This window comes from Grammomys surdaster, unplaced genomic scaffold (genome assembly GCF_004785775.1).
Source record: "Grammomys surdaster isolate TR1022 unplaced genomic scaffold, NIH_TR_1.0 313, whole genome shotgun sequence".
In the NCBI taxonomy this organism is placed as follows: Eukaryota; Metazoa; Chordata; class Mammalia; order Rodentia; family Muridae; genus Grammomys; species Grammomys surdaster.
This window is the reverse complement of record NW_021604732.1, coordinates 4324904-4352862: the sequence shown is the minus strand read 5'-3', so window position 1 is coordinate 4352862 and position 27959 is coordinate 4324904. Positions and strand designations below refer to the sequence as shown.

The window sequence follows — 27959 nt, the reverse complement described above, 5'->3', positions numbered from 1 at the left end:
AGCATCTGATCGTTTACTCTTCGTAGACCCTGATGCCCTGTCTTAGTCTAGTCAAGGAGAGAGTTAAAAATTGCTCTGGGTTTGCACGCGGCAGGGACCAGCCTTTCACATTGTCCCACGTGGTCCCAGCAGGTGAGTGTGGGTGTGGGCGCGTGAGGCTTGTGGTTTCAGCGGAGTGAGCGCGAACACGTGTCAGAATGGCTGGGGTCACAGTGCATGTCCGGGTGTCACCTCACCCTTCCTCGGAATAGTCTCCCAGACCAGCACCAGGGAGGAGCCGGCGTCTCGAGCCCACTCATCGGAGGCGGTGCGAGAAGATCCCTCCGTGTGCGATTGTGAGTGAGCGTGGGCGCTCGGGGGCCGGGCGATGGCGAGCTCTCGCGCAGGCGCAGAGTGCGCGAGCCGGCGGTCGCCGCAGAGCGCGGGGGGCGGAGCCGGAGCGCGGGGACCAGGCCATGGCGGCCGCCGGGCGCTGGTGCCGGCGCTCGGCCCGGGAGCGCCTTTGTCGCCGCGGAGGATGGTGACCTCACGGCTCGGGCCGCTTCCGCTGCCTCCGCCTCCCGAGACGCCGCAGCCGAGGCCGGACGCGGGAGAGCCGCCGCTGTGAGCCGCGCACACCGGGCCCCCCGCCGTCGGAACCGAAGATCTCACCGGAGGGGCGGGAATCGGAGCCGGGCAGCAGCGGACACCGCCATCCCTAGTGCCGCCCCGCGGGCAAGGAGGCTGCAGCTCCAGGTGACTGCGGTCAGCCGGGAGCATCCCACAGGCCTGCTGCCCACTGCGCCTCCCCTCCCCCACCCTCGCTCCTCCCCGCCGCGCCCCCTCCTCCTCCGGATCTTGGCCCAGGCCTGGTCCTCCTCCGCACCGCGCCCTCCCGCCCACCCCGGAGCTGCGATCGGTCTCCTGCGACCTCCTCGCAGAGCCTCATACTCGTTTCCCGGGGCCTCGGCTGCCTCCTCACCACCCTCCATCCATCCTTCTCTCTCCCTCTCCTGGAAAGGAAGAGAACCCTCACATTCCTGAGATGCCCTCACTGGGGCTAACCCCTCTCTGCTCTCCAGTACCCCGGTTGCAAGGCCTTTCCCGGTCTCTCTCGCAGAGGTGCCTAGTCCGGGCTCCTTTGCTCAGGTTTGCGTTTCTAACTTTGCCTCTTTTGTGTTTTTGTTCACTCTTTGCTTTCAAGCTTCCTCCCTCTTTCCTGAGGTCTCCCCACCTCACAGTCCCTAAACTCAGCTTAACCTTGTTCAGGCGGTGCAGGTTGCGGGGTTCAGAAAGACCTGCCAAGCCCATCGAGTAGGGGAACCCCTGGCTTAGTGTGCAGTGTGTCACTCTTCAGTCACAAGCTTTCTCTTACTGTATTCCTTTTCCCGCTCGCCGTCCCTGGGTTCGCCCTCTCCTGCTCTGCTTTCCCACCCTAGGACCTTTGTGGAATAAACCCCCATTCTATCTTGGGGTTGGGAACTTGGCTCGACTCTTCTAAGCGCGCCTTTCGGTGTGTGGCGCGGTGGAGCCAGCACCATTGGCGAGGCGGGGAGCACCCGGGCCTCTCTTCCTGGCAGAGTTTCTGCTCCACGTAATCCCCTAGCCTTCGGGCTGCTGCGTCCGTGCCCTGCTGCTGTGCTGTGCTCGCAGCCTGCTTGCGGCGAGCTGGCTTGGGGTTACTACAGTTCAAATGTATCTGAGAAAAGCAGGCGGGGTTGGGGGAGGTGCGGGCAGAGTGAGATGGGGCGGGGGAAGGGGCCTTTGCAGTGGGAAGGCATCAAAGATTAATGGATGGCTTTGCATCTCTGTCTGCAGTAAACAGGAAACTAGTCTGAAAGGAAGAGGGGGTGCTGTGTGTGTGGAGGCTGTGTGTGTCTTTATTTTATAAAATACCGAGTGTGCGGTTTTGTCAGTCTTGAACCAGACCCAAAAGGATGAGCTGTCGGTGCTGCAGTCGTGACCCAGGCTGAGCGTCCAATGGCAGAGGTAGCATTGTTTTCCTTCTCTCTGTCGGTCCTTTAACGTTGGACGATGGCTCTTTCACTTGAGTGTGGACTCTTATCCATGGATGTGGTTTCGGAGATGATGAGGAATCACAGGATTGCTAGTAGTTTCTGTGGAAACCAAGTACATACAAAGTTAGCTAGCAACACAGTGGGAGTGGGGAGGACTAGCTATATTTAAAGCGTGTGCCAACGCTTATGTAAGGAAGTTCTCTTTCCTGGTTTCTCTTTTCTGGGCGCAGTTACTTCGGATTTTAGGGTCCAGCTTCTCCCTCTCTTGTCTTTTTTTAAAGGTTACAGCATCCCATTAGAGAGACAGCCTCTTTGTCCCCCATTTGCTTAGCATCAGTTTTAGTTGATTTAGATTTTGTTTGAATTGCTGGGGGCAGAGAAAGATGGTTGATGGTGATGGTTTTGTTTATCTTTCAAATGAGGAAAGAGGTGTGACTTTCAGCCCTAAATTATCTATGTTACCAATTTAAGTCATCACTAATTTTACATTGAGTCATGTGTTATTCTTATTTTTGCTTTGTCTTTTTAAAAAGATAGCTAAGGAGTTGTGGGATTCCTTTTAATTTTTGTAATACCACATTTTCTTTCTTTTCTTTTTTTTTTTTTAAAGAATTTCATTTAAGATAGTTTTCCAGCAGAGCCCAGCCGTTACATTTTTCTTACTGTTGAAGATTCTTTATTTGATTTCTCCCTATCCCAAACTAAACTGTGTTAGTTTTAGGAAAACGCAGAGTGAGGATCTGTGTTTCCTAACCCTCAAGCCTTGTAATAAACCGTGCACATTGTACAAGACGTTGTTTTTTCCATGCCTTGGAAAGGCATTTATTGAAACAGCTAGGGGTTGGGGTTTTGGTGAGCATTTATTGAATCTTTGTTTCTGGGATGGAAACTTTTCTTTTTTCTTTTTTTTTTTCTTTTTTTTTTTTAAGCTGCTGTGCTGTATAAAGTGGGTTTGAGTCATTAGTTTACGTTGCTTTCAGAGACATGATGGAGAATTCATTTCCAGTTTCTTTCTATAACTCAAGGAAGTTTTAGGATCTTACAGGAAAGATAAGATAGTGCAGAAAGTTTACATATTTGGATTTGGATATGTCATACCTTTTGTCTTTGCTGTTCCTGTGTCTAGGATTGTTGGGTATCGTGGTTTTAAAATACTTGTGAGCTCCAGGTTAATAATTTCTCATTAGCCATGTTTGACACTAGACCTAGAAAAGACATATTAAGTTTGAATCAATCATTTTTTTAAAATTTCTGTTATTAGTGTCTCTGTGTGGGCTGGTGTGTAGTATTTTGGTGGTGTTGTGGCGGTCAGAGGACAGCTAGAGAGTGAGTTCTCACTTTCAGCCATGTGGGTCTCAGGGATTAAATGTGGGTCCTCATGCCTGTCCTGAAGCATCCGAGCCATCTTGCCAGCCCAGACCACTGTATTTTTGCTCCATGTTCTTACAGCCTAGTACTGTGGAAGGTCTAAGCAATCTCAAGTTTCTCGAATCATGGCAAATACCTCTGAATTTTGTCTAGATGTTAGTGTAGTGCATGGAGCTAGTGTGTAGAACATTGATTTTTCTTGGTGATGGTTTCCACCTGTCCTGTGTATGCCTACTTGAGCAAGGTTCAGAATTACAAAGTTCTGAGCCATGGGATTGGTCTTTGCTATCTTGGCTCTGCTAATACATGTTTCCTCCATGTATTTCTATGGGGCATCTTTCTAATGACTTACAGCAGGTCCAGAAATATCCATTGGATAAGTAACAGATTTGTTCTTAAGTGGGCTACATCATCTACTCCAGTCCCTTTAGATGTTTGGCTCTTGAGTGAATATATTGATCTTTGTTTCTGGATATTGTTCTGCACTGATACTTTATGGACTCTTTTCTTTTTTTCTTTTCTTTTTCTTTCTCTCTATTTTATTTTGTTTTGTTTTATTCGTGAGACAGGAACTGTAGGTGGGAATTCCCACAGAACATGTACTTTTTAGCTAATGGATTTCTTTTGTAGCATAGATGATCCCTATAAGGATTAGGCAGCATTTTTTCCCACCCACATTGAGATCTAGATTTCCACAACAGGAGTACATGCTAGTTTTTGTCCTACAATAAATGGGAAACATTGTCATTTAGTAAGTAACATTAAACGCAGAGGAAAGTTCCATATTAGATAGATAGTGACCACAAATATTAACTCAGCAATGCCCACTTTTGTTTGTTAGAAAAATGGCAGTAGTGATTTATATTGGATTCTAGAGTATGCAGAAATAGTCACTTTACCAATGTAGTATTAAGGCTGCCTACTGTTACAGAGTGCTTCTTCTGTTTCCCTTTAGGTTGTGGGACATCTCTTAGATACCCAAACTTGCAAAAGCTCAGGTCTCTTTCATAAATGGCATATAGCTTATGAACATCCCTCTGCATGCTTTTATTAAATTGTATTAGTTGTCATTCAGTAAAGACCTGGGAGTGGGACCTGGGACAGCTTGTGGGAGTTGTTTCTTTCCTTCCACCATGTAGCTTCTAGGGATCAAACTCAGGTTTCCAGGCTTGGCAGCAAGCACTCTTTACTTGCTGTGCCATCTCAACTGCACCCACCCCATGTTCAAATCATCTCTAGATTTCTTACAACACCTCACACACCTAACATATACCTCACACACCTAACATACACCTCACACACCTAACATACACCTCACACAGTGTATGAACTAGGAAGGTCGTTTTTATACTGCATTACTTAGGGATCCGTGACGAGAAAAGGTCTGAACATATTTAGAACAAACATTTCAGTATTTTCAGAAATTACTGACTGCATAGATACAGACCCTGTGGATACGCAAGGTTGACTGAAGTAGCAAGAACTTCCCCTAAGTCAACGTTTCTCAACTTTATGGTTTCCAGTCGTGACAGGTTACAGAGATGTTATTCTTTGTGATAGTCTTCTCCTTAGTACAAAGTTGCTCTGTTAGAGTCTCATGGTGTATTTCCTTGTATAGGAAGATGATTAAAAGCTCTTACTCATTTCAAGTCATCGGAATTACAGTCTTTATCTATAAAACAACACTAGCATATTATTGCCAGGGTGTTTACTTATATAACCACATTCTCATTATGAGAATGATTGACAGAGGGTCATTAATATCCTCTCAAGGGTGTGCTAAGCCGGGTTCCTTTTAGTTCAGGGTGTCCGAGCCAGGGAGTTCCACGGTTCCAGAGTCGGACGGGAACACTGACAAACACTTAACTAACAGCAATCTGTCACTATAATTTCCTTCACAAATAAATGTTTTCACTTCTCCTGTAATGTCTGAAATTACTGCCAAAGCTAGAAACGTGTTTAGCTTTCTCAGCAGAATTCTTAAAAGGATATTGTCAGAGCCAAGAGTCCAGACCCCTCCTTCCTCGGGAGGCTGTCCTTTACCCGCTTGGGTTTGCCCTGTGCCATCCACAGATTAATGTGTAGCTATTTCTTCAAATTGTCCTTTAATCCTGATAACTGCTTTCTACTTCCTTCCTTTACCCCTGCCCCCGCCTTTTCTTTCTGTTTTCTTTATGCTTGTCATTATCTAAGCAAAGATCTTCCAGACTCAGAGCTTGGCATCTCCCATGGCCATGCAAGCCTGCTCCCGTGCCAGGGAAGCATTCGATGAGCTTCATTTTCCTCAGGATTCCAAACTCAGTGTGGAAAAAGGAAACAATTTTGCAAGTTATGTTTCTTTGTGAACATTCTCTACATTGTATGTCCAGGATTCAGCTGAGAGTGCTGCTCTATTGGCTTTCTTCACAGATGCAGGGCCATGGGTCTGATCTCTGCAACTGTAGAAATAGGACCAAAAGGAATACCTAGTACTTCAGCTTTGATTATGAGTGATTAAGGATGAGGGCAGATGTAAGATTCAGAGAGCTAAACTATAGGCTTTTTCATTTAGTAAATATTTAAGGTTTTGCCTCTTCTTTGGTGAGTTGATCTCAAATAATTACATAGGGAAGGTATTTTCCTCAAATTAGAACATTCTCATGGGCTGTTTTTGTTGCCGGGGTAGATTTTGGAGCTGGTGGCTTTCTCAGTTTTGAAGTGTGAGCATTTAGTCTGAATCACATTGGGGCACATCTGAAAGTGCGAGCATTTTGATGTAATATAAATGTGGAAACACAGTAGGGATGTTTCCGGGACAGCCAGTTAGCTTCTTGGGAGACTCTCAAAAGGTGGTCTGTGTTGACTTCTTTTTTACAGCTTTCATCTTTTGATTTTTAGGTGTGCTCCAGAAACAATCGAAAACAAAACATGGCTGCGAAGGAGAAACTGGAGGCAGTGTTGAACGTGGCCTTGAGGGTGCCAAGCATCATGCTGCTGGATGTCCTTTACAGGTGGGACGTCAGCTCCTTTTTCCAGCAGATCCAAAGAAGCAGCCTCAACAACAACCCTCTGTTCCAGTACAAATACTTGGCTCTTAATATGCATTATGTAGGTAAGTGTCTGTATGCCCTCTCCAGCTTCATGATGAGTTTGTTTCCGTTTATATATTTAAAAAAATATTTATAGGTGTTTGAGGGTTTACCTGCATGTATAGAAGTGTAACACATTCATGTAATACCTACAGAGGCCGGGGCGGGGGGGGTCCCCTGGAACTGGAGTTACAGATGGTTATAAGCAGCTATATAGTTGCTAGGAACCAAACTCTAGTCTTCTGGAAGAGGAGACAGTGCACTTAACTACCGAGCCACATCTCTAGCCTTTCTTACTCTTCTTGAGTCAAAATAAAGCATTAAAATCACTCACAAGTATAATATTCATTTCAACTAAGTGAAATTTTAGACTGTAATATTTTCTTCCTCAGAAAAAAATAATCCTAGACTAAGACTTGGTATGCTTTGAGGTTAAAGAAAGTCAGGATACGCAGGCATGAAACAAAATCTACTCAAATTAACTTTTAGCTTAGCAACTATTGAAACACAGATTAAATGGTGTGTTATACTTAAAGACAGTTTTGTTATTAGATTTGTAAAGCAACAAAGTATATCTTTTACAAAGTTGTAGACAGTTGTCCTGTCTCTGTGAAATTTTCATTTTATCCACAGAAGGGTTTCTTAGCCCTCAGAATCCTGTAAGAGTATGCCAGGTCAGTCATTACGGGAAGAAGTAAGTCAAGGTAGAAAGGACAGCACATCAGATACAGAGCATGTGGCTCCATGAGCTCCCCCCTCCGTGTGACACCATCATGGGAAAATGAGTGACCTAAGGAGCTTGCTTTATTTTGGGGACTCTGAAATGCTCAGCCTTAGACTATCCACGTAACCCAGTTATGAAAAGTAGCTCCAGTCAGTTGTTGAACAATGACACATTTTTTTTTTTAACTTTAAGGTAAGTATTTTCACCTGTGGTTTTTAAAAAGTGCCGCTACTGCTATTACACTATTTCTAAAATGTTTGGGCTAGTTATTACAAAACAACTGCCTACTAAGTAGAAACATTAATTTTAGAAGTTGAATAGGTTCTGATACAACTGAAATCAACTCTGGCTTGTAACTTGGAGAACTCAGTTTAGCCTTCTTAAATACAGTTATTAGGTGAAGTCCATGGTAGGGTAAGCACAGTATTTGTGTGAACTGGTATTTTGTTGTTTGGTTGGGGTGCCTCTGTCAACAGTATGTGTAATCTAATGCTTCTGTTTACAGAATTTACTCCTAGATACATTGTAAAAATTCTCAAGTGTCAGAGAATTTCATTTGTGGTCAGAAATCAGAACATTAAAAGTGTTTGTTAAAGTGTTTCCCACAAGTTCGTTCTTTATGTAGTCCTCTGAGTGCCTCAGAGTAGCTATTATTTCCTTGTGTAGAAGTCTAGGTATCATCTGTGGGTGTAAGCCAATATGAATACATGTATCTTCTTTCTCTCTATGAGAGCATAGTAGGCCTGGCTCAGAAGCCTCAGCTCTCCTGCTTATGTGGCAGCATCACTACTGTGCTCAGGTGCTTGTGTTTTTTGTTGAGACTGGGTTTTGCTATGTAGCCCAGGCTACTCCCAGATGCAGTATCAAAGCTACCATCCCCCTGCCTCAGCTTCTCAAATGATCTCCTTACAGGTGTTTATCACACCTGGGAATCTAAAGTTTTGTGCTGTTTTGTTTTTAATGTTGGCACATCCTAGTCTGCCGAATTGTAAGATTCTACTTAAGTGTCCCCTGCCCCCAGCTGATACATCTTCACTTTCAAGAGTTTGGAGCTGAGTTTGGTGTTGCATGTCTAGAATTCCAGAACTTGGTAGGCCAAGGAGGAAGGAGCCCAAGTTTGATGCCAACCCAAGCTACTTAATGAGTCCCAATCTCAGAAAAACTGGGGGGAAAAGAGTTGGGTTGTGTTTTATTTATTGTGGTTTCATTGTTATGTCGAACTCTTTGCTGTGTTTGGAACTTACCTGCATATGCAGGTCCTGGCCTGTCCTTGAATGGTTTCTTTTCGGTAACTCTGAGGTACGTGTGTTAATGTAACTCCTCTTTTTCTCAGTGATATGCACTAACCAAACACCCTCCTGTGGTTTTAGGCTTGGGTGCTTGGGTCCAATTTGTACACCGTGTTTTATTTACTGAGGGCTTGGATTGTGTTTTATTGCCTGAGATGGTTAGTTTCTTCCTTCTTAGTGCTTTTATTATTAGTTTCCTTTTTCTTCTCTCCCTCCCTCCCTTCTTAAAAATTGATTTTATAAAATCAAATTTTTTCCAAAAAGCAGGACACAATTTGAAATAACCGTCAATCCTGTTCTCATCAAGATTCAAAATTATAGCTCTTTCATTGGTTTTCTGTGAGAGTTTAATTGCCTAGTTTCATTTCTCAGACAAGAACCCTGTGGACATTTTACTGCGATTATATTGTTAGTGTGAAATGATACCATTAAGGATGTTCTCTGTGAAACCATAGGCAGCTTGTCTAGATTTAGGATTTTTTTGGTTTAGAAAAATAGTGACTCTCAATGGCTCCAGACTGGCCAACAGGATAGACCAGCTGGTCACCGACCTCCAGGGCTCCACCTGTTTCTGCCTCACAACACTAGTATTGGTAAGCATGCACCACCGTACCTGCCCTTCTGTTTTGCACTGAGCCTGGGGACCTGAGAAACCAGGCCCCCCTTCTTCTTGCTTTGTGCTCGTTTGCTTTCTCTTACTAAAACACTGAGTAAAAGCAAATTGGGAAGAGGGTTTGTCTCAGTTTAGACTTCCCAGGTCCATCATTGAGCCGTGTCAGGCTAGACCCCAAGGCGGAACCGAAGTCCAGTTTCTGGAGGACACTGCTTACTTGCTGCCTTGTTCACTGGCTCATGCTTAGCTTGCTTTCTCATAGAGCCCAGCTCACCTGCCCAGGGACAGTGTCACTCCTAGTGGGCTGTGCCTGTATGTTAACCCTCAGTCAGGGTTGTCTCACAGGTATCAACACAGGCTGACAGGATCCAGGAAGTTGCTCAGTTGAGGTTCTGTCTTTCCAGACAACACTAGGTTATGTCATGTTGACAATAAAAGTAACAAATACTCTGCTCCCCCCACCCCCCAGTTCTTTGTCTTAACTTATTCCCTTACTTCTCTCCTTCCTTTCCTCCTTCCAGGCACAATCTTGATAGGTAGCTAGCTATTCCTTGGTATGAGACAGACATAGTCTTGGTAGGCAGCTACTCCTTGGTACACAGCTCAGGCTGGCCTTGACTTCTCAGTGCTCTTCCGTCAGCAGTGTGGCCCTGTGCCACCACTTTCAGAGTTGGACTCCCTAGGTGTTGCTGTTGCTCAGGATTTGTGTTCCATTTTCAGCTTCGGTGGTTTGGGGGTTGCTCACAGTTTTGATACAAAGCTGTTTCCATTTGGGTCTCTGGACCACCTTGGGGTGGACCTAGTGTTCTTCCTCTGCAACCATGACAGTCCATTCGCAGTCCACCATGTTGCTTCTGCTGCACTGAGGGCCATATGTCTGTTGCATTGATCATGAGCTCCTGTCTGGTTGCACGGGTCGTCTGTTGTCTCTGCGTTCCTGCAGGTGCTTGATCTTCGGGAGCCCATCTAAGCACCTGCTTCATGTGACCGGCCGGGGCATTATCCCACCTCCAGCCACTGCACTCACACCTTGACTTCATGTCAGACTTCCTCTTCCTCCTGTGTCACTGTTTCAGTAGCAGAACCATCTTCTTGATTACCCAAGCTAGAAAGTTCACGGCCACCTTTACTTCTGTATTTTCAGCCACTCATGCAGAGAGCAACACTTAGATCTGCTTAAGTATGTTTCTCAGAGCTGACCGCCAGCTCCATACCCAAGCTGCTGCTTTGGCAATAAAACTTCCAAGTATCTCCTACCCCAGGTCTTTGTCTAACTTATTCCTTTATTCCTTATGACTCTTCCTCTTTCCTCTTTCCTCTTTCCTCTTTCCTCTTTCCTCTTTCCTCTTTCCTCTTTCCTCTTTCCTCTTTCCTCTTTCCCTCCTTCCCTCCCTCCCTCCCTCCCTCCCTCCCTCCCTCTCTCCCTCCCTCCCTCCCTCCCTCCCTCCCCTAGGTTAATCAGAAACATGGGGTTTTAATGTAATGTGTATATTTTCTATTTTATGTATTTAAGTGTTCTGTCTTCGTGTATGTCTGTGTACCTGGTGCCTGTGGAGGCCGGAAGAGGGCATCGGATCTGTTGGGCTTGAAGTTACAGTTTGTGTGCTGGGAATCAAACCTGGATCCCCTGCAAGAATAAGTGCTCTTAACTTCTGAGCCATCTCTCCATCCCCAGTCAGTAACGTAATAAGCAGGTCATCCTTTTTAAATGTTGCCAATTTACTTAGTTATAAATTACCATTGCCTTAGCTTCATCGTTATCAACCTTATTTAGGGTTTTCGGTTAATACCACAGAGCACCTAGTGATGTGTGTTCGCTCAAAGTCAAACTGTGAGTTGAGTGAGGGGCTCCCATAGTGGAAGAGGTTGTGCTACTTGTCAGGACCTGGCAAAGAGCTGTTTGTACCTGTTGGTTATGTGAACACATAAACAGGCTGTTCTTTTGATTTTGGGTGTCCGTTTGGAATAAGTGGGGGGAGTTTGTTTGTTTGTTTGTTTTTTGTTTTTTTTTCATACCCAGGAGGATTTTTGGAAACGACTTGTGGGTATTGTATCTCAAAAATACTGTCAATATTCAAAACGAGTGAATACTTTGTGCCAGATCCTTTATAGCTCCTCAGAGAGCAGAGCAAGTGTGTAGAGAGCACAGCGCCAGCAGTTACTGAGGAAGGTGAAAGAAAGCGGAAGGGAGAAAGGACAGGTCGGGAGGAAGCCAGTGTCTCAGATGAAAACACCAGTGTCGCTGGGGTTTGGCCTCAGATGCTGGCATCAGCAGGATGTGGTTGGCTTCTGGGTTAGACAGCAGAAAGATGAAAATGGTTTTGTAGCAGAAGAAGGGTTAAATAGGTGGTTAGAAAATAAAGGATTGGGCACAAATGGTTTGAAATAATGGAGTGAAAAAGTTAATCACCGAGGGGAGATTGCTGTGAAGGGAAACATTCTGGGTTCTCCCTTCTGGGATGGGGAAGAAGACCTGTGTTGGGTGTTGTTGGGAACATGTCAGAGAGACAAGGTGGGGGTTTGAGACAATGACACATGAAATGGCCTCTGGAGTTGGAGAAATCTGAAGGGGGCAGCTTTTGGGACTCCAGAGACAAGATGAGAGAATTGGTATAAAACAGGGAGGAGCCGCTGAGGAGAGGTGGGCGGTGACAGGAACCATGGTATGCCTCTGTGCACTGCATCTATAAAGTAGAAAGATGGTGCAGAATGCCAGCCTATTCTGCAAAGTGCCATGCTATCCTGCAAAGTACCAGGCTATCCCAGTTTTAAATCCATAGTGGTCATTTTGAGCAGAGTGAGCCTTGGTAGTGAAACTAAAAGGGTAACATCCATTTGTTGATAGCTACTTGGAAAATCATCCATTTTAGCGTGTTTCTAGTACAGCTACTTGGGAGGTGGAACGGCAACCATTTCTCTTTGTGTCTCTGCTGCAGGTTATGTCTTAAGTGTCGTGCTCCTCACTCTGCCCAGGCAGCATCTGGTGCAGCTTTATTTGTACTTTTTGACTGCCCTGCTCCTCTATGCTGGACATCAGATATCCAGGTAAGGCTGCAACCCCAGTTTTGGAATGTATGATTGAGTTGAAAGTTCCTCAGATTTGTTTTTATTTTTTTGTTTGTTTTTTGTTTTCTTTAGTTTGTTTGTTTTTAATGTCAATATAGTGTTTTTTATGAATACTGTTACAAAGGTAAGGCTTAGGTAGGTTGCGAGTCAAGATCTGCTAAAGGAACAGAACTGAAGGATTGAGTATTTGTATTAAGCAGGGATTTGTTAGATTGGGTTACAGGATGTAGAAAGGAGGTAGTCAAGCTGCTGGTTTTCTACATTGAGAGCCCAAAGAAGTTGGCCTAATATCTGTGGAGGATGCTGCTGCAGCAGGATAGATGTACCTGCCAGCAAGTGTGAGGGAAAACAGGCAAAGGGCACCGCTTCCTTCTTCCATGTCCTTGGATCTGGACTGGCAGTTTTGTCCATTTTAGGGTAGATAGCTTTTCAAGTAATCTGACTAAGAAAAACCCCTCACAGCAGCGGGCAGCCAAGATAACCATCGCAGCAGGTTTCAGCACAGATTGTTTTTGATACTTGTTTTCCCATAGATATTATCATTAAAGATTAATAGCTGAAATTACGTTGAGATTATGTTTTTGTGGGGTGGGAGAAAGCAAGACAGGAAACAGGCCTTAAGGTTATATTTAAAGATGAGCTTCTGTATTACCTGAGAAGAGAATTTCTACAGACAAAGTGAGAAATAGCCTAACTCTCCCCAACCTCGGCTGGTCCCGTCTTCATTTTGAAGATACCGATTTAAAATGATGGGAATCAGGGTTAAGTTGTAGAAGTGTAGGGGGCTGGATACATCAGTTACTTGGTGGGACTAATTGTGTCTGGGAGACTAAAATGTTAAAGCTAAAGTCTGCCATACTTACGAGTTTGCTGCTTTTGGGATAAACATGTCAGAGTGTAGTTGAACCTAAAGTAATAAATGTAATGGGGTAGTACATATTTTCAGGTATAGTTTCTTTTGAAACTTAAATTTCATACTTCTTGATCGACATGTACTTACCGTAATAAAATACACTCTGAATTCTAAGATTTGGCAGTGGCCTTGGGTATAAAGATCTTACACATTTTAGTATTGGCTTGAAGTTGAGTCTAGAAATCTCATACTATATGGCTGAAATTGATTTTTTTAAATGATTAGAATCGTAAATTTTTTCTAGTTATAAAATTGCAGTGCTCATTGTAGACAAGTTTTATGGAAATGCAGAAAGGTTAAGGCAGTGACAGTTACCTGCCCTGTTAGTGTCCTGGGGTGTCACCCAGCTTTTTCCCATGTCTTTCTGTTCCTGTGCTTCTGTGGATACCTGTGCTGTCCCTTGCTTCTGGCCCCTGGGCTGGGTGAGCAGCCTCACCCTCTTTGGTAGTTGATGAACTCACTTCTCAGGCCCCCAGGTTGTGTCTTCAGCACTCCATCCTCTCTGCCCGTCTGCCCTGTTCCTCCCTGGGTGAGTGCACTGGTACCTGGAGGGATTGCGTGTACTTAACTTCTGCCATTCTTACCACCCCAGATGTCGAGTCATGCAGTCTGGAACTTAAATATGGTACCAGATTTCTTAGAATCCTCACAGTGTTCAAACCAACCTTGGTTCCTCAAGTAGAGACAGTTGCCTTAGTCACGTTGTGCCCTGCATCGTGTCCCTGTGTCAGTAAGTGGAAACCAGCTTCCAGTTACGTTTCATGGCAGAGAGAGCAGCATGACCTCACAGAGCAGTGGCAGATGGCACCCACCTCACAGAGCAATGGCAGATGGCACCCATTGTTTCATATTCAAGAGTGGAGATACTTTGCTACTCACCATAAATGATAAAATACTAAACAAAGAATTTTAATAAATCAAAGTCCCATCCATGGAATATACTGTGTTTAGGACCAGGGCTCTGGAGCTACCGTCTCAGTGTGCAAATGAGTGCCTAGACACCTAGGAGCCATGTAGTTCATTCTTAGATGGAAGGCTGAGTGACTAGATGGATACATTTTAATTACAGGTTTCGTAATGCACTGCTTCACTGTTGGCATGCAGCAGAAAGATAAGACTTAGTTTCCACACCTCAATGGGTTGTCGATAAGAGTGAATGGGCCTCTGAATTTCTTAACACAGTTCTGGCAGACAGTAAGGCTTGTTAAAAGTTCGACTAACGTTCTGTTAAGATAAACCACAGTTGTGTTGTGTGATGGTTTTCTTGTGCTATTAGTTTTTTTAAACTTAACTTCTTAAAATGGTGAGCATTCTGTGCCACACCATGATCCTGGCCTTTCAGAGAGAGTAATCAAGAAAATCTCAGAATTCAAGGTAGAGCTATCAAAACTGCTGTTTTTATTACAGTCATCATCCTGGGTGGAAATCTTTAGCATTTCCATGTGGTTTAATGGTGTAGTGAGAACCCAAAACATGTAATTCTATTTTTATCTTCATTATTGCCAATACACCCATTTCTAAGTGGGGCAAAATCCTGTTATGTAGGAAAAATGGGTGGGAGGGGACCTAGAACAGCTTCAAGGGTGCAAAAAAAAAAAAAAGCCTTTGTAGGGTGTTACCATTGGAGCTGTTTAGTTTTAGCATAAGGGTTTTTATTTTAAATGTTTTCATCATTAGAAAGCTAAAACATACCAAACACTAACAAAGAATTTGGATATTTTATAGTAGGCAAGAACAGTTTTCCATCCGAGTTGATGTTCATTTTCCCAAGTCGCTTGAGGATCTGCAGCAGGAATCTCAGGCAGGAGAACTGCAAGGAGGGGTGGTCCTCACTTGACTTTGCTTCTCTGAGGGAGGGACATGATTAGTCGAAAGAGAATTGTAGGGTCAAGTTTGTCAGCTCAGTGAGTATGGTGCTGTAGCAAGCCTCTGCCTGGGAGCAGCGGACAGTGCCTACTTTAGAGTTTTAATGTTGGATGACTTTGAAGATAGGACGTATTCTAGTGTTTTCTATCACTGTAACTCACTGGCTTTCCATTTCTCATCAGAGGTCAGCAAAGATGTACTTCCCGTGAATTAGCTGTGACATGTCACATTTAACAAATACTGATGTTTGAACATACTATATTTTAAGATACAAATGTTGATGTTTATACTTTAAAAATAGTGACACATTAAAATTGCAGGTCACTTAATTCACTACTTTCCAATATTTACAATGTCACCTTAATAACCAAGTTTAAAAATGCTTTTACATTCTGGTTCGTGTGTTGCTTCACACAGGTTTACACAGGCCTTTAAAGTCTGCATCTCAGTTCAGTGCCTCTTAGTGCTTTTGTAGAGCTGTGTAAACTATGGTCACAATGGATATTAGACTTTTCCAGTTCCTCCTAAGACAGTGGTTCCCAACCTTCGTAATGCTGTGACCCTTTAATACAGTTCCTCATGTGTGGTGACCCCGAACCATAAAATTGTTTTGTTACCACTCTATAATTATAGTTTTGCTATTGTTTTAAATTCTAATATAAATATATGATATGCAGGATATTTGATATGCGGCCCCTGTGAAGGGGTCATTCAACCTCTAAAGGGGTCGTGACCCTTAGGTCTAGAACCACTGCCCTAAGAGATCTAAGTCGTCCTCCTCTCCCATAAGTCCCTTGACCATCCCTAAGCTGCCATCAGCTCCCCTGTCCCCATGTAGTTGTATGTGTGAACAGAGATCAAGGCTCTAGGTATCCTGATCTAACACTCTGCCTTGAACCCGGTGCTTCACCTAGGTTGGCTGGCTGGTGAGCTGGGAACAGCTTGTCTCCACCCCTGCATTGCTAGGGTTACAGGACATGCACAGCCATGTCTGCATTTTATGTGGGTGTTGGAGATTCTGGTTCTGATCCTCAGGCATTCGTGGCAGGTGATCTCATCTCCCTAGCCTTTGTCTTGTCTATTTTTGATTAATTTATCTTGAACTGTACAAGCATGGTCTTTGTGCGGCTCTAAGTTTTAAGATGTTGGTTAACATTGTAGTATTTTGACTCCTTTCCTGCTTCTTGCCTGTCCCTCTCTTCCTCCCTCCCTCCTTTTTTGTTTGTTTTGTTTTTTAAAGCAGTGATGTGCATCTAACCCGGTAAGCTGTATGTAGCTCCAGTACTTCCTCTTCTGTCCAGTGATGTCCACTGGGTAGCTTTAGTGCAGTTTATTACCTGCCGTGCTCCCACGGATGGGCAGTTAGGTAACGTCTACTTTGGAGCTGTTATACTATGAACTTCTATGTGCTGGCTGTGTGTGGATAGGCGCTGTTACTTCTCTTGGGCACCTACCTTGGAGAGCAGGATTACTAAACTGTACAGTCTCTGTGTTTAGTCTTTTTTGAGAGCTGCAGAACTGTTTGTCTTCAGTGCTGTCCATTGTTCCTGTCAGCAGCAGCACATGAGGCTCAGTTTCTCCACACCCTTGCCAACAAACATTTCATTGTGGCGTCTTCGCCACGTATGTGAGGTGGCCATTCCTTATTCTTTCTCTCTTGGCTGATGATGTTAAACGTCTCTTCATTTACCAGATGTAAATCTTATCTGAAAAAAAATGTTTACTCAGACCCTTTGCCAGTTGTTTTGATTGGATTATCTTTATTATTACTGAGTCTGTAAAGTCCATATATATTCTGGACACAGGTTCCCTAGCAGATAGTTTAATAGTTAAGTTATCTCCTTGGCTGCTATAATAAGACACAGTGTCTGGACTGGAGTGATGACGGAGCCCTTCAGGGCTCAGGCTCCCAACCAGAAGGACATGACACAGTGCAGTTTGCTCCTGGAGATTCAGTATTTGGGCAATTTCAATAATTAAATTGCTAATTCAGAAATAGCCATAGAAGATATTTATTGATATTAATTTTCCAAATTGAACATTTTAACACTTGGAAAGCTGGGTTTCTGTCTTTTGTTGTTGTTAATTATTTATATCTTGCTGATAATTATCTGTGAGTAAAAACCTTTGGAATTTGACTGTAGGGACAGTTTGTAGTACAGAAGAATTAAATATTTGAACTTCTGTGAGTTCACTCAGTGTAATGCAAATGCTTTAAACCTTCCATTTGTGTGCTCATGTGGGAGCGCGTGATGCACTACAGTGTGTGCTCATGTGCGAGCGTGTGATGCACTACAGTATACGTGCACAGATCATATTAACACTCTGAACTTGGTTCTCTCTTTCCACCAGCTGGATTCAAACTCAGATTGTCAGGCTTGCGGCAAGCACCTTTACCTAGTGAGGCGTCCCAGCAGTCCTGCGTGTAATAAATACTGAGTAGTAGTATTCTAGTTGAACTTGGTGAAAATTTAAAAAGATCATCTTCCTTGATTTTCAAAATTGTGGAACTATGCTTTTCACATGCAATGGTATAGTTAATATATATCTCCAAATGATAACTACTTTAAAGTGGAGACAATCCAGAACTAAACCGTCCATGTTCCTGTGAGCTTGTGGTCATGAATCACATCTATAATTATGTGGGATTTTTTTTTTTTGTCAAAAAAACAAAACAAAAAGCAAACAAAAACCCTGTTAAACTTTAGTATTTTTAACTCTTGATTTATGAGTGATTTTACATGTGACCTTAATAAGTTCCCACTAGAAAGGGCTTTCAAAAGAGGGGTAAAGTATATGATATTCATTCTGGCTGGATGGGCATGGGGGTTTGCTTTCAAATAGAAAACATCCCCAAGAGTTTATATGCCAAATAGAAACAAATAGCTCCCCACGCTACAACAATGTAATCAGGGCGTCTCTGTGCTGCCGTGTGCTGCCGTGTGCTGCCGTGTGCTGCCGTACTCAATCTCTGTTGTGGGGACTGCATATGACCTCTACTGGCTGCACTCCTCCTCCCGAGCAGTCTCACAGCCAAAACATGTCCCCAGACATCACTGTGAGCCACCTGGGACCCGAGCTGCCCTTATGCAAGAGCTGCTGCTCTAAGGGATCCGTAAGTGGAACATTGTCATACATACACTAAAGGTTAAGTTGCCACAGGAGTAAAATGAAAGTTTTGACATATTTTTCCTCTTCTTTTGGACATCTTTAAGTCTAAGCCATAAATATCTCTCGAGGAGGCAAGAAAGGAGTGGGGAGAAAAATCAGGTATGAGAATAATTAAAATTCTCCTGGGTATGCAGTTACTAGCCCAGTGCTGAGACCATAGTAGGTGTGCGCATGCGTGCATGTGTGTGTACACATGAGGTACTTAACTGCAGGTGCTTGAATACCTGAGTGGGGCTCTTATGTGGGTACTTTTTCTTCATACTGCAAAGATTTTTGAGCTCTCTTCTTGTTCTTGTTAATGAAAGTAGATTAGGTTTCTTTGAAATTATCATCTTTTGAAAGCTTCCTGTAAGTGGCCAGAATGTACAGATTGTCCCCGCGCTGTTCCGGGAGCACGTCAGACTATTTAAGAGGCGATTGCATAAAGGATTCAGTTCCTAGCCGTGATGGTAAGCTCCCTGGGTTTGTTAATTTTTGTGGCTGCTATTCATTTACTTTTAATGGCTTGTATACTACTTTATGGCAAGATTTTTTTTTTTTTTCTAATTGCAAGGTGACATCCTTGAGGGCTTCTCTGCATCGCACACATTCTTTACCCCTTCCCCATCTCCCCAGAATGTTCCAGTTGAAGGTGATGGGGCCCCCACAGAGGACTAGAGAGCAGTGTCCTGGGGTTCGGTTTGTCCTGGTGTTGTTGTAGTGCTTGGGTTCACTGTCAGCATTCCACACGTTACATAAATGGAAAAGGTCCGTGGAGGAAAAGACTCTGGTTCCCAGAAGAATGGCAGGAGCGCTTGCTTCCCGATGGCTTAGTGCGCTGTCCACTTAATCTTCCATATTGAAAAGTGGTAATGTCCCTTCTGAGCAGCTCATCTGATCATTTCAGATAAAATTAGAACTCCTTGGCTTGTACCATGAATTTGTCGTTGTCCTCATGAGTTTTGAGGTGTGCACGTGTGTGCCTTGTGCCCGTTCACATGTGTGTGTGGTTGGATGCACATGGAGACAAATGTGTTGACACCAGATGTCTTCCCCCATTGCTCTTTGCTTTTATTTACCAAGGCAGAGTCCCCAGCTGAACCCAGAGCTCTACATTTATGGCTTGTTCCCCTCCTTCTCTGCCTGGAGTTCTAAGTGCCCTCCTGACTGTCTGGCTTTTATGTGAACCCCGTTCCTCATGCTTGCAATGGCAGGTTCCTTAGGCACTGAGCTGTCTCCAGCTCTTTCCCATTTCCCCTTCTCTTCTCCACCCCTTTCCCATCTTTCCTTGGCCTTCTTTCTCATTCCCTCTTCTCACTCTTTACATTGTAAAGTAGAGCGTTCTGGAAGCTGGCAGTGTTCTCTATGCTAGTCTGAGTTGTGCTGAAGGTGCATATAAGTTGGACTTGGAGATGTTTATTAACAAAGTCCTCCTTGCAATTGGTAAGCCGGGCTAACCTATCCAGAAGTCTTATCTCCACAGTGGTTTCCCTATGAGCTGAGTCCTCGCCACAGTCGGTTTCACTTCTGACAAGCTCAGCTTAGTTCATCTGGGGCAGCAAGGGAGTGTACCTACTTATGGGCTTGGCTGTCTTACCAAAGCCAGCCAGATGGATTCTGAAGGCCTATCCTAAGAAAGACAAACTTAATGAAGGTGAAGGGAGGTAAAGGGCCTATGCTGCTCTCTGGAGAAGGCTGGGTGATAAGTAGGGATAGGTTGACCTGGAGTATCAAAGGTGGCAGCATTTGGAGTGAGCCGTGCCTGGGGTCCTAGAGGGTGGCAGTGCAGGCATTGGCAGGAGGGAATTAGTTAGGGTGTCCTGGTTATAACCCCAAGGCTGATTATTCTACTGGGATGTAGACCTCCCTTAGGGTCCTTAGCTGACAACGTAATGTGTATACAGAGCATGGAAAAGAACAGAAGTAGTGAAAGGGGTTAGAAGACTTTGAGATCAAAGGAGTGCAGTATAGACCTAGCTTTTATAACAACTTACAAAGACAGGAGTAAAACAAGCACTACTCAGGTTGAAGAAAAGGGCACACAGAACCAGTTAGATGAAAAAGAACCTGGCAATGTAGACAGTCAAAGAGGTCATTTTAAATAAAGCCATGAACTTAAGAATCCTGTTTTCCAAAAGTTTGAGAGGATCACCGTATTTGCATTGTTACTACAGCATTTCATACAGCTGTAACTAATTGTGAGAGTGGTGTTGCTTGTAGCCAGTAGGGTGCTGGCATCAGATATATGCAATAGTTTCTGTTTGAGTTACGGTTCTGGCCAGGTGAGCATCCCACCACTGAGTTATGTCTTCAGCTTCTCCTTGTAAGTTTTCTTATGACATATTAGAATTTAAAATAAGAAAAGTCAAAGACCAAGCAAAACTTTTAAGACATTGGAGCAGACAGGCCATGGTGGCAAGTGACTTTAATCCCTGCACTCGAGAGGCAGAGGCAGCCAGATCTCTGACTTTGAGAGTAGCCTAGTCTACAGAGTGAGTTCCAGGACAGCCAGGGCTACACAGAGAAACACTATCTCAAAGAAAAAAAAACTGAAAGAAGGCTTTTAGGTAGTGTGAGTGCCTGGGTGAGCACCTGGGTGAGCGCCTGGGTGAGCGCCTGGCGTCTCTCTGTGCGGTGAGATGATCTAGAAGACAAGGTTGAGGCTGCAGTTGTACTGTCACACGTGGATGGTAAGTGACAAATCCAGCAGGGTCCTCTGTTCTGCAATCTCCAAAGTCTGTTTCTCTCCTCGGATCCAGGCCCAGGAGCCTCTTATGCTCACCTGGCTTGTCTGTTGATACGAAGTTCACCTGGCAGAGTGCATCCATATACCCGTTTCCTTTACATAATCCCCACATATCCATTACCTCAGAATGAAACTCCCCAGTGTTGTCTGCTTCCATTTCTCTTGCTGTGCACAACATCTGATAAAAACAGGGTGGTCGGGGAGGGGTTGTTTTGCTAGCCTATATTCCTGTTGTGGAGAAGTCAGGGCAGGAGCCTAAAGCATCACGTTCATGGTTAAGAGCAGAAAGATAAGACACATGCTTCCTCCCATGGTTTCAGCCAGCTTCCTCTGCTCCCATGGGTGTGGCTTATGACAAGGTGCTGCCTCATTCAGGGTGGGTCTTCCCGTCTCAGTCGTCAGTCAGTCATAAGACAGTCTCCCACAGACAAGTCCAGAGTCAACCTGTTTTGGACAAGGCCCTAACTGAGACTGTCTTTTTAGGTGATTCTAGGTTGTGGCAAATCGACATTTAAAACTAACCACCATGGGCAGTTACGTTCAAACCCCCACACTCACACCCTCCCCCCTCAGGCTGTCAACCTTTAGTCTGCTTTTTGCCCTTGGGGTTTCCCTGTCACCTGTTTAAATTTGAAATGGACCAGTGTACAGAATATGCTGTGGCCACAGAGAAAGAGCTAGGCTTCAGGGGCCTGGCAGTGCCAAGATTCAGCCATTTCTCCTTTAGACAGAATTTGTTGGCTGAATAGTGTTTCAAAGGTTTTGTGAGTATTAATGGCGTGTATATGCCTGTTGTTTCTCTTCTACCCTAGAACTGTGTATAGTTGTTAATGTTGATCAGAATTTTAGGTGTTATTTGCAAAGGTTATGTTAATGCCTCTTTAATTCAGAACTGAAGTTTTTGAGATTTGCTGCTCACACTGTGGGATGGTTAGCTTTTACCCACCAGGTGCCAATCATATGCTCTTCCCAGCTGAGACAGCCAGTGTGACAAAAGCGTCCCTTTAGACATTGACATACGCTGACTAAAATCTTTCCTCTGAGACTCTGGCTTTTTTCTTTGAGTATAAATGTGAGTACATCATGTGTTATGGACAGACACCAGAGAGTAATAAAGGAAAATATTCCATAGCCCAAGGACTTAGTCACTGGTCTTTTAATCATTCCCTAAAGTGTTCTTATTCTTTAAAAAAAAAATTAGTTTTAAAGTTTGGATTTTTGGCAACCCTCTTTTGTTTGGTTATGTAAAGCTCATTCCAAGCTGACTATGCTATGCTAAAGGAATTCAACCTGATTGCCTAACTGGAAGTAATTTCATAGAAAAAGTAAATAGAATTTGAGTCTATTAAAAATATTCGAAGCCGGACAATGGTGGCGCACGCCTTTAGTCCCAGCACTTGGGAGGCAGAGGCAGGCGATTTCTGAGTTCAAGGCCAGCCTGGTCTACACAGTGAGTTCCAGGACAGCCAGGGCTACACAGAGAAACCCTGTCTCGAAAAACCAAAAAAAAAAACCAAACAAACAAACAAAAAAAAATCGAAACATTGAAAGTATTTCAAAGTACGGTGAATAACAACGGGGAAGAGTTATTTTCCACAAACTTCTGTCTCTAATATAAAAAGCTTCTCTTGGCTGGCTCGTGGCAGTCCTACCTGAGATTTAGGTTAAGATTCTCCCCTCCTGTGCTTCCTACCTGTATTTCCCGAGTGTGAACAGTTCTCACACGAGTCCTTAAAGCTTGCTATTTGTCCCATCCTGAAGGAATGAGATTTGGAACGTGCTATTTGATGCGATCTGGTTTTTTTTTTAAGGTGTAAACACCGAGCTGGAGACTCCCTTAAGAACAGGCACCTCTCTAACTGGGAACCCATGTGCTTCCCACCTTCACAGCCACCTTAACTCCAGCTCCAGAGCATCTGACGCCATCTTCTGGCCTCCCCTGGCACTGCACCCAGGCACAAACCCACACACAGATAAACACATACACACCTAATTAAAACAAAAACCTCTTTAAATATAGGTATTACAGTATTGTCCTGGATCCTCTGTAGATTTGAAAGAACAGGTGTGAAGGACTGCACCACTGAGGATAGTTTCCTAGCTAGTTTGTTGTTTTATGTCTAGCTGATGGAATGGTTGAGGACAGACCTTGGAGGAAGCAATTGAAGAGTTTCCTGTCATTAGACATTGTCTGTTCCTTAGTTTTGAGAGAGGATGTCTCAACTGGTCTTTTGCTGGGTATGAAATATTGAGTAGCATGACGGGAAGAAGAAAAATCCCACCAAGTCCAGCTTCTGCAGACATCTCTGAAGAGTCGAGTTCAGTTCTGGTCAGCTGCATCCGTCTCTGTTGTGTGAAAGATGAGATGAAGTCCATCTCTGTGTATACTTCTTCATATCTGAGTCTTTCTCAGATGTCAAAAGAGAGCTCTTGTAAGAGCAGGTGACCGAGCCACCTGTCCCTCATGCAGTGCACTCTTCCTGTTCTTCTCCAGGGACTACGTAAGGAGTGAACTGGAGTCTGCCTACGAAGGACCGATGTATTTAGAGCCTCTCTCCATGAATCGCTTTACCACAGCCTTAATAGGTAAGTAAAGGAGTGGAAACTGTTGGGGTTTACCGTCTTTTGATATTAAAAAACAAAACAAAACTGATTCAAAAGTCATTTAAAAATAATTTCAAAATTGAAGTTTACTTACTGACTCTCCAGATGAAGCTACTGTTTTGTTTTTTGTTTTGGAGTTATTTCTTTTGTTGGTTGTCTGAGGCAGGATCTTGCTGTGTAACCCTGGGCAGGGCGCTCAAACTTTCTCCCTCCACTTCCCTCAAACCCCTACCTCCCTGATTCTGTTTTCATAAGCAAGTGGTGGCACATGCCCAGTTTGGTCTGTTTCTTTGTACTTTTACTTTCTTCCCCCTCCCTTTCTTGCTTTATTTCTGACTGCTCGGCACCTCACATAGCCCAGGTTGGCTTTGAACTCACAAAGTAGCCAAGGATGACCTTGAACCACTATTTCCTCTCCTGATGCTGATGTTTTATGCAGTACTGGGGATTGAACTCGGGGATTTGTACTTGCTCATGTTAGAAACAAAGAGTAATTATATAATTCTTCACAAAGAAACATAGGAACAAAATGGAAGAAGCTGGATACGCAGCTCCTTTTGCAAAAGGAGTAAAACAGTAAACTATACCTAACTAGCAAGCGTGAGCACACTGGGGCAGGAAGGGCACTTGGAATGTGTCCAATGCAGGTGGTGGCTGCCTTTTCTCCACTGGCTGGGGTCTGACTCACAGTCTTTCAAAATTGGCTTGTCTTAAAGAATCCGCACAAAGGAAGTCAGGGAAAGGGGTAAGAGGTCAGGAGTCAGAGTCTCACACCACCATCCAGTTATGGATGCAGCCAGGGCTTTTCAGTAGACAGAGGTGTTGTCAGGTGGAGATTAAAAGGTTAGCATAATAGGTAGGAAATTCATGGGATTAGGGCCTTACACTGGGTAGACTGCCTTTGTAGAAAACAACAAAACCACCCCATAACCCCTCACACTAGCAGGCACTCTACCAGCCAAGCTACGCCCTCAGTCCATCTTCCTCACCCTACACTTCCTCCCTCCCTCCCTCCCTCCCCTCCTTCCCTCCCTCCCTCCCTCCCTCCCTCCCCCCCCTTCCTTCCCTCTTCCCCCTTCTTCCCCCTTCCCTTCCTCCCCCCTCTTTTCCCTTCCCCCCTCCTTTCTTCCTACATTTATTGAGTGTGTTCGTGTGCACACATGTGTTGTGCACTCATTCCTTGGTGTGTGTGTGTGTGTGCGCGCGTTCGTTCAGAGGTCAGCTTGCCAAGTTGCTTTTCTCCTGTGCTGTGGGGCCTAGGAATCCAACTCAAGTCGTCAAGTTTTTCACATAGTTGCTTCTTACTATTCGTGTTTATCCTCATATCAAAAATAGTTCATAGAGGCTTGTGGTTCTTAAGGGGTTTTTAAGTGTCTGAGAAGATGAATTTTTAAACAGCTAGTCATTACTTTGACAGGCTAAAGTGATTAGGTATGTCTCAGATTTACTTACTGCTGTTGAAAGTGAGTGTCCTATTGTCAGACACAATCCTGTACATGACTGAACCACAGTGTTAGAAATAGAAGTGCTGGCTTAAAAGCAGATAGACACCGTCTTAAGTGAGTCACCCACCATGCCAGACCCCAAACAGGAAGTGAGGGAATTGACTCTCAAGCCAAGCCTCCTGTGAGACCGTATTAAAGAGAGGGAAAAAGAGGCCTTCTGAAATGATTGCCCAGATCTTTATACAGAGAAGACTCAGGGGTGGACCATGAAGAGGGTCATGTGTCTGGGGATTGATCTAGGCAGCACAGATGAAGCTGTATTTGTTCAGAACTTAGCCATGTGTTGCTGGGAAACACCACTCTCACACATGGTGTGTTCTGTGTGCAGAACACACACACTCAAGGTCTACTTAGTGCAAGAGGGTCTAAAACATCTCTAATATGTACTGATAAGATTCACGATATATTATAAAATATATTGTTTTTACCTCTTTCCTGTTACTTTTTGAAACAAGACTCCTAGGAAAAAAATGCAGATTTTGCATGTAGCCCCTATCCTTCTGATGTGACATCCAAGGCCAGTGATGGACCTGTTGAGTTTTTGAGTGTGGAGTGAAAATTCCTTACAGGGTTTTCCCTGCATCTTCTGAATTGTAAAGGCAAAGGATGAGTAGGCTGAAGCCTGGGGAAGGGTGTCAAAAACCTGTGCTGTACTTTCTCTTGAACTTCAGAGGCTCAGTGTGGAAACCAGACAGTGGGTTCAGCCTTACCAGGCTGTGCATGAGGGATTTCTAGTGATGAGGTCAGTCTTGGAGGCACACATATTTGTCCCCGGGAAGAAGACCAGTTGGGCTTGTCTAGTTCGAAGGGCACTGAAAAGACAACGTTATTCATTCAGTCAAACAGGAATTGACCCACTTCCCCACCACGCTGCAGGTTGGTGGAAGGAGAAATGAGCAGAGCTCTTCCTGCTCTGCCAGGTGTAGGCTGGCTGTTTTACAGAGGACGGGGCCCTCAACTGTGCTGCCTCTCCTCCTCTTCCTCCCTCCTTTACTGCTCCTTACCATACTGTCTCATTTTCTTACCGTTTCTCTTCCTCCCCCACCCTTTGTTCTTCTTTGTATCCTATTTCATTTGTTTGGTCATTTGAGGCAGACTGCTCTGGTCCAAGCTGGCCTGGTTGTGTTCTCGCTATCAGTAGTTTAACTAAGAGCTAGTTGATGAGGAAAGAAAATGATGTCTGTGCCATACTAAAGGGTGTTTTTCTTCTCACATTGATTTTAAAGTAAATTCCCACCCCTGTTTCAGTAATAATAAGCTTCTGGATTGGAGATAAAACTCTGTAGTGGAACCATTAGCTCAGCAGGTCAAGGCTCTGGGTTCTGTTCCCAGCACCACCAAAAGAGAACTAACAAACACAAAAAAGCAGCAATGGTGTGCATTTAAAGAAAAACCAGAACCATTTAAATGTTCCATGATTTCTCAGAGGTTGCAGCCCTCCCAGAGTCCTTTCTAATTGTGGAGTCCTGAATCCAGAGAGTATAGATAGAGTCCAAAGTGATTTTGATTTACTCAGTGTTACCACTGGAGTAGGCACCTCCTGGAGCTGCAGGGAATTTCACTGACTGGCTTGCAGAAGCAAGGATCAGTTGTCATGAGAAGAAAATGCCTTCTGAGTCATGATCTCTCAAAGGAGATGGGGAAGTGTGTTCAGTGCCAGAGCGAGCCCTGCCTGTGGTGGTCTGGATGCGGGGGTTTCAGAGCTGGGGGGAGTTTCCATCCTGCTGACCAGGGAAACCGAGGCACCACGGCACAGCTCACTGAAGACAAACAGGGCGAGGGTGTCTCCTCACTGCCACCAAAGCACTTCCTCTGAGCCTTTTGTTTTTCTGCTTTCACTTTCTGATCTAGAGTAATTTAATAAAGGAAATGTTCTCGTTCTTATCATTGGGAAATGGGCTAATTATGATGAAAACCAGCTTCCTCCTATAGCTTCTCCGCACGCTCCATCTCCCCCACGCTCCATCTTCCCCCGAGCCTCTTTCAGTTCCTGGTGACCCTTCCTTCTCTGCTGGGTGCTCTTCCTTCTGGAACCCCAGCCGCCCTTCTGCTTGGATCCTCCTTCTTTGCAGCTCTCTCCCTCTCTCCATTGCTCTCCATCCTCTCTCATTCTGTCTTTGAAGGGAGCTGTGCTTTTGTTTGGCTTTCTGGTTTATTATCTCTGTCTCCAATGGTTTTGAATTTTAAATTTTGTTCTGTATTCTTTCTATCTGACACTTGTTTTATTGACTGTTTCTCATCCTTTTAAAATGTTTATTTCTCATATGAAACATTCAACTTTTTTAGAGGAAGGCTTGGTTCTTAAAGTTTATCTGGAGGTGTATGTCAGTGTCCATAAATGTATTTTTTTTTTCTACCTGGCTTCTAGTGTACACCTGTAGTCCTAGGGGAGAGGAGACAGGAGGACCCTGAATGTGAAGCCAGTGTGGGTGGCACAGTGAGATCGTCCGGTCCACTTTGAGTAAATATTAGGAAGCATCCCCACTTTACACTTATGTATATCATCAAAGTGCAAGGTTGTCACAAATATATATGCTTATTCCTGCAAGTACTTCGTAGTTACATGACATGGGGAAAGTGGAGTGCTGATACACAGACACACTCAACATAATGTACCTGGCAAGTGATATCAGTGCCTGCTGTGGGCCGGAGCTGGGCCAGCAGTGCACGGAGCGGAGCGAGTCGATCGCAGAACAGTTCAAACACTCTGACCATTATATAAATAAGATATGGGTGTGTAATATGGGGCTGGAGATATGATGGCTCACTGCTTAAGAACACTTGCTGCTCTTGCAGAGGACCCGAGTTTGGTTCCCAGCACCAATATCTGTCTGCTCACTACTGTCCTATAAGTCCAGCTCCAGTTATAGGAGTTCTGACTCCCTCTTCTGGCCCTCTCTGGCACACACGTGTTGTGCACATGCACATCTGGCCCTCTCTGGCACACACATGTATGTGCACATGCACATCTGGCCCTCTCTGGCACACACGTGTTGTGCACATGCACATCTGGCCCTCTCTGGCACACACGTGTATGTGCACATGCACAT

The 27959-nt window shown here is 44.4% G+C and overlaps 1 protein-coding gene across 2 annotated transcripts in view; it reads left to right on the top strand.

The window, feature by feature from the left end:
• Positions 1-422: 422 nt before the first annotated feature.
• Positions 423-27959, top strand: part of Rnf145 (ring finger protein 145) — a 44548-nt gene continuing 17011 nt past the window's right edge. The window contains exons 1-4 of one of the 2 annotated variants that reach the window (XM_028777656.1): positions 423-735; positions 6243-6456; positions 11996-12104; positions 23295-23386. In XM_028777656.1, coding sequence (XP_028633489.1) covers positions 6273-6456; positions 11996-12104; positions 23295-23386 — 385 coding nt within the window. In that variant the 5' untranslated portion in view covers positions 423-735; positions 6243-6272. Of the gene's footprint in view, positions 736-1113; positions 1129-6242; positions 6457-11995; positions 12105-23294; positions 23387-27959 lie in introns of those variants that run through there. The other variant, XM_028777657.1, reaches the window with a different exon arrangement.